At 36.4% G+C, this 4205-nt stretch overlaps 1 protein-coding gene across 1 annotated transcript; it reads right to left on the reverse strand.

The window, feature by feature from the left end:
- Window positions 1–414: 414 nt before the first annotated feature.
- Window positions 415–3044, reverse strand: Gasu_61280 (archaeal ATPase). Its single transcript, XM_005702691.1, has one exon. The coding sequence runs from the start codon at window positions 2991–2993 to the stop codon at window positions 513–515; it is 2481 nt and encodes an 826-aa protein (XP_005702748.1). The 5' UTR covers window positions 2994–3044; the 3' UTR covers window positions 415–512.
- Between the last annotated feature and the right edge of the window lie 1161 nt (window positions 3045–4205).

Below are 4205 nucleotides of genomic sequence, written 5' to 3' on the forward strand. Positions count from 1 at the left end.
AGTGTGGCAATGAACAGCGTGCTGGTTCGTGTTTCAACAGATGCAAATTCAGCCTACTGCGTATCAGAACATTTAACTCTTTCAGTGAACTTTGTTTGGCCTTGTGATCTCTAAAAAATGAATATACTTATCTTGATGACATTATATGCTTTCATCCTCGTCAGTTATGTCAAGAACATTTTTCAATAACAATCCTGCCAAAACGCGATAAGGAAATTGAAATCTATATCTACGGAAGCGTAACTAACATTTGCAAACGGTAAAAGAAGTGCAAGTTTATCTAAATAGATTGCCAACACTTTTGTAGATGAATCTGAATAAAGAACAACTAAACAGAAGCTTTTTGCTTCCTCAGCATATTGGCAAGATATCTCAAGTTACTAAGCACGTAATGACTTTGCAGTGAGATAAAAACAAAAATTACATGTCTTTATTAGGACCACGACTTCTATAAGGCTTCCATCATCTTCTACAGGGAAATCATGGGCATACCACAAACTAGTCCATAAAAGCTACTTTGCTAAAAACTGTCGTATTCCTAACATAATTCGCAATCTTAGTGAAGGACTATCGATACCGCACTTCAAAAGAAACTCTGTTGTCACGCCACTCAAATCTATCATTCCTATGAAGGACAACCTGGGCAAACAATAGGCAACATCTTCTTCAGAAAGACCACAACGATCTCTTAAGAAAGCATTCCAATCAAATGACGAAGACAAAGAACTCGATGCTGCAACACTTTGTTCGCCTCGTGTATCTCCTCCTTCCACTTGCATAGCACTTTGATAACCTTCCATTTGCATCCTATTCTCCTCATTTGTTCTCGGTCTTATATTTCGAGCCACTCTTGAAGTAACATTTGATTGCTCCGTTTCCAAAGATGAAACATATTCATTGAACATCGACTCAAAGACAGTTTCACACCATACTGAAAAGTCTTTACTGAACTCTCCTCGATTTGCTTCCCCAATTTTCCTCAACACTTCGACATTATCTCTTCCCAAATATACTTCAAGGTTCCTTTGAGAAACAATTACCAATTGCAGACATGATCGACTACTTTCATTTAAAGTTGACCTCGAAGAATGTTGAGTCACAAAACCACTTGCATCTTCAACAATATTATGTTCTTCGGTAGAGAAACCTACAGATCGATCATATCTAGCACAAACTACCACAAACTGAAAACAAAGTTGAACAGATGAAAAAGATTCGTCATTCAAAACGGAAACAACTCCCTGAAAAAATTGTTCTGCTTCCTTCTCAATATCTCTCTTCGAAAATTCACTTTTGTGATAAAATTTGAATGAAAATCCAACAACATAACGTGTTTGTCCATTATGGAATACAAAATATGCATCAGGACCACTAGAATTGCCATCTTTTGGAACAAAAATACCACAACGTTGTAAATATTTCCTATAATGGTCAGAAAATGAATCAGAGACATTTCTCAAGATGGGTATATCATAAGATTTTGTTGATTCCATAGAATAAGAAACACTGTCCTGTTCAATAAAAGAACCCTGGAAAATTCCTGGAATAGCAGAATGTACAATAGGCGAGGAATTAGAATGAAGAAAAGTTAATAAGCGAAAGCGAAAGATCTTCATAAATATAAATTCAAAGAAGACTCCTTTTGCTGTTGCATTGTCGGAAATATAACTAAACGGAGATAAAGGAAAGATTTCACTAGCCTCACGGAAAAATTTATAGCTGCTATGAGCTCGCAATATAAATTCACAACAACCAATCTTGAATTCGGTGCCCATATCAATCCCGTCAATTCCACAAAATTCACAGTAAAACCCAAAAGTTGCAACCAAGTCCATCAAATAAGTTCTCGTTCCACATAGAGTAACTACAAAGTCAATTGGAAAAATTGTTCCGAGCTGATAATTCAAAAGGACAAATTGATATCGAAGAAGGGTTGCGGAATCTAGTATCTCCGGAATAATAAACGTTCCCGACTCATTTAGTATATCTTCAAAGACACTATCTAATAAAAGTTCCATATTGTCATCGTTGATAACAGGTTGAGATAAGTTCGCAACTTTCTCTACTAGGGCTAATAAAGTATTCCTTACAATCAACGGAATGCCCCCTGTCTTCTTTTTCAACAACTCTACGAATCGATATCGTAAATCATCAGAGGGCAATAAACAGTCCTTCAAGGACTTTCCACTATAAGTTGCCAGCTCAATATATTCGTTAATATCATGGAGGTTAAAGGGATTCAACCGCAACATATGGAGGGTGACACTACTAGAGCGAGCATCAGACAGGCGGGCTGAGATTTCGGCAGTTCGCCCAGCAATATACAAGATAACTTTTCCTGTATCAAGCAACTCACCTACAGTTCGAAAAAATTTGCGATACGGGATATAACCTGGATCGGACTCGACGAACTGTTTCGTGGTAAGTTCACTATAGTATGTGGTGAGGTCACTCAGGTGACTAAGTTCGTCTATCATCAAAAATAAATATTGTTTCTGAAATTGTTCGAGAAGATACTGGACAAATAAAAAAACACTTGGTTGCTTCATCGCTGCGTCCGTGAATTCTACAATTTCTCGGGCAGTCATACCATTACACTGGGCTGTAGCCATAGCTATGTTATACATCAAAGCCTCTAGAAACCTTGGAAAAGGAGCACGAGAAAAGCTCTCTCCTAGTTTAAAGCAAACTGACAAAGTGTTTTCCGCAAAGTGTTTCCAAGAAAAAAACTTCAAATCAACTTTTCCCGACGAGCTCTTGTTGAAAACCTCCGTCTCCTTCTGCTCTTCTTCTTCGTCGGCGAATTTTTTTAAAAACTTTAAAAAATTTTCACCAACAAAACTCTTGCCCGCCCCAAAAATGTGAGGGGAGAAGCAAGCTGCAGGACGTAAAAGATCTAATTTTCCCGCAGCTGAAGAAAACTGGTCGTAATAAGTTCGAAGAATAGAATAAACATCTTCTTTTCTATCTATCAACGGTTCGTTCAAACTCATTTTACACGTCGCCGCCAATCCGAAATCAATTCACAAGTAATGAATAAATGAATGACCGAAATACTTTCACAGGAGATGGAAGAGAGTGTATGTTTTATTGTTCGAGCGATTGGTTTATTTGGTTATTGGTAAAACTGATCTCTTTGACACTTCTAGAAGTACAATGACAATAGAGAGAAAGCAGGAATATTTTCTTGCTTGTCATAACTAGAAACTTTCTTTTACAATAGACAAGAAATAGGTTTCTATGAGTTTTTGTGGTGAATTAGATTGATGGGTACTATTTCTATGGCTTGTATACTGTAAGAGAGTTGTTCTACTATCTTCCATATCATCTTACACGCAAACTCCTATATACAAGTCTAATTAGATACAAGCTTTTTGTAAGTTACAGACGAAATACAGTGGGAAACAGAGAATTGCAATGAATGGGAAGTCTGTTAGTTTGTAACCGGTCGTAGCACAGTTTATAAATACAAAAGTATCTAAATGAGTTTGGAGAAGAGTATTATGTAGATTGTCATACTGACTTATCATTAAATACAAGCCATTATTGATATAATAGCTACACAAGTTGTCTATCCTTTGTTCGATTTTAAAAAGTTGTGAATATGTCTTATATAAGGACATCAATGAAGGCTTCAAATGTAGTCACTATAACCGTTCATTTTCTGCACATCGATGCTGAAAAAAGAGCAAAAGATTGAACCAAAAAAATAATTTTGCTAAAGAAGCAGCCTTGTGTACTTGAGTCAAGGTCGATTAGTGTACTAACTTGAAAGCTTCAGCAATCTCCAACTGAAAGCACTCCATATTGAAGAACCTTTACCCAACATGACTCTTGACTGAAAGACGTTGTAGTTCCTAAGTTATCGGTCAAGTGATTGTTGTGGAATGACAATAGTTCAAGATTGGATATGGTTTCCTTTGACTAATTAGACACAATTCTGTTCCACTCTCAAAGTTGTCCTTTGCAATGCAATATAAATAGAACTCCTGTGTAAATAGTAATTTTCTGAAACAGAAAGTTTTTTATCTGTTTGTCACATGGGTAGAATCATTTAAGATGCTCTTGTTCTATTAATAGTCAAACGAAATTTTTTTAGATCGCAACAGGGTTACCTTCCCTATCTAAGAGTCGGTGAGTTTTCAGTCTAATTCACTAAAACAGAGTTTGAATATATAGTGTTGTTAGTACTTTTGAGATAGAGT

Source organism: Galdieria sulphuraria (assembly GCF_000341285.1).
Source record: "Galdieria sulphuraria unplaced genomic scaffold scaf_87, whole genome shotgun sequence".
NCBI lineage: Eukaryota > Rhodophyta > Bangiophyceae > Galdieriales > Galdieriaceae > Galdieria > Galdieria sulphuraria.

Coding starts and splice junctions, on each gene's coding strand:
- Gasu_61280 (XM_005702691.1), bottom strand. CDS start 2,993: ATGAGTTTGAACGAACCGTTGATAGATAGAAAAGAAGATGTTTATTCT.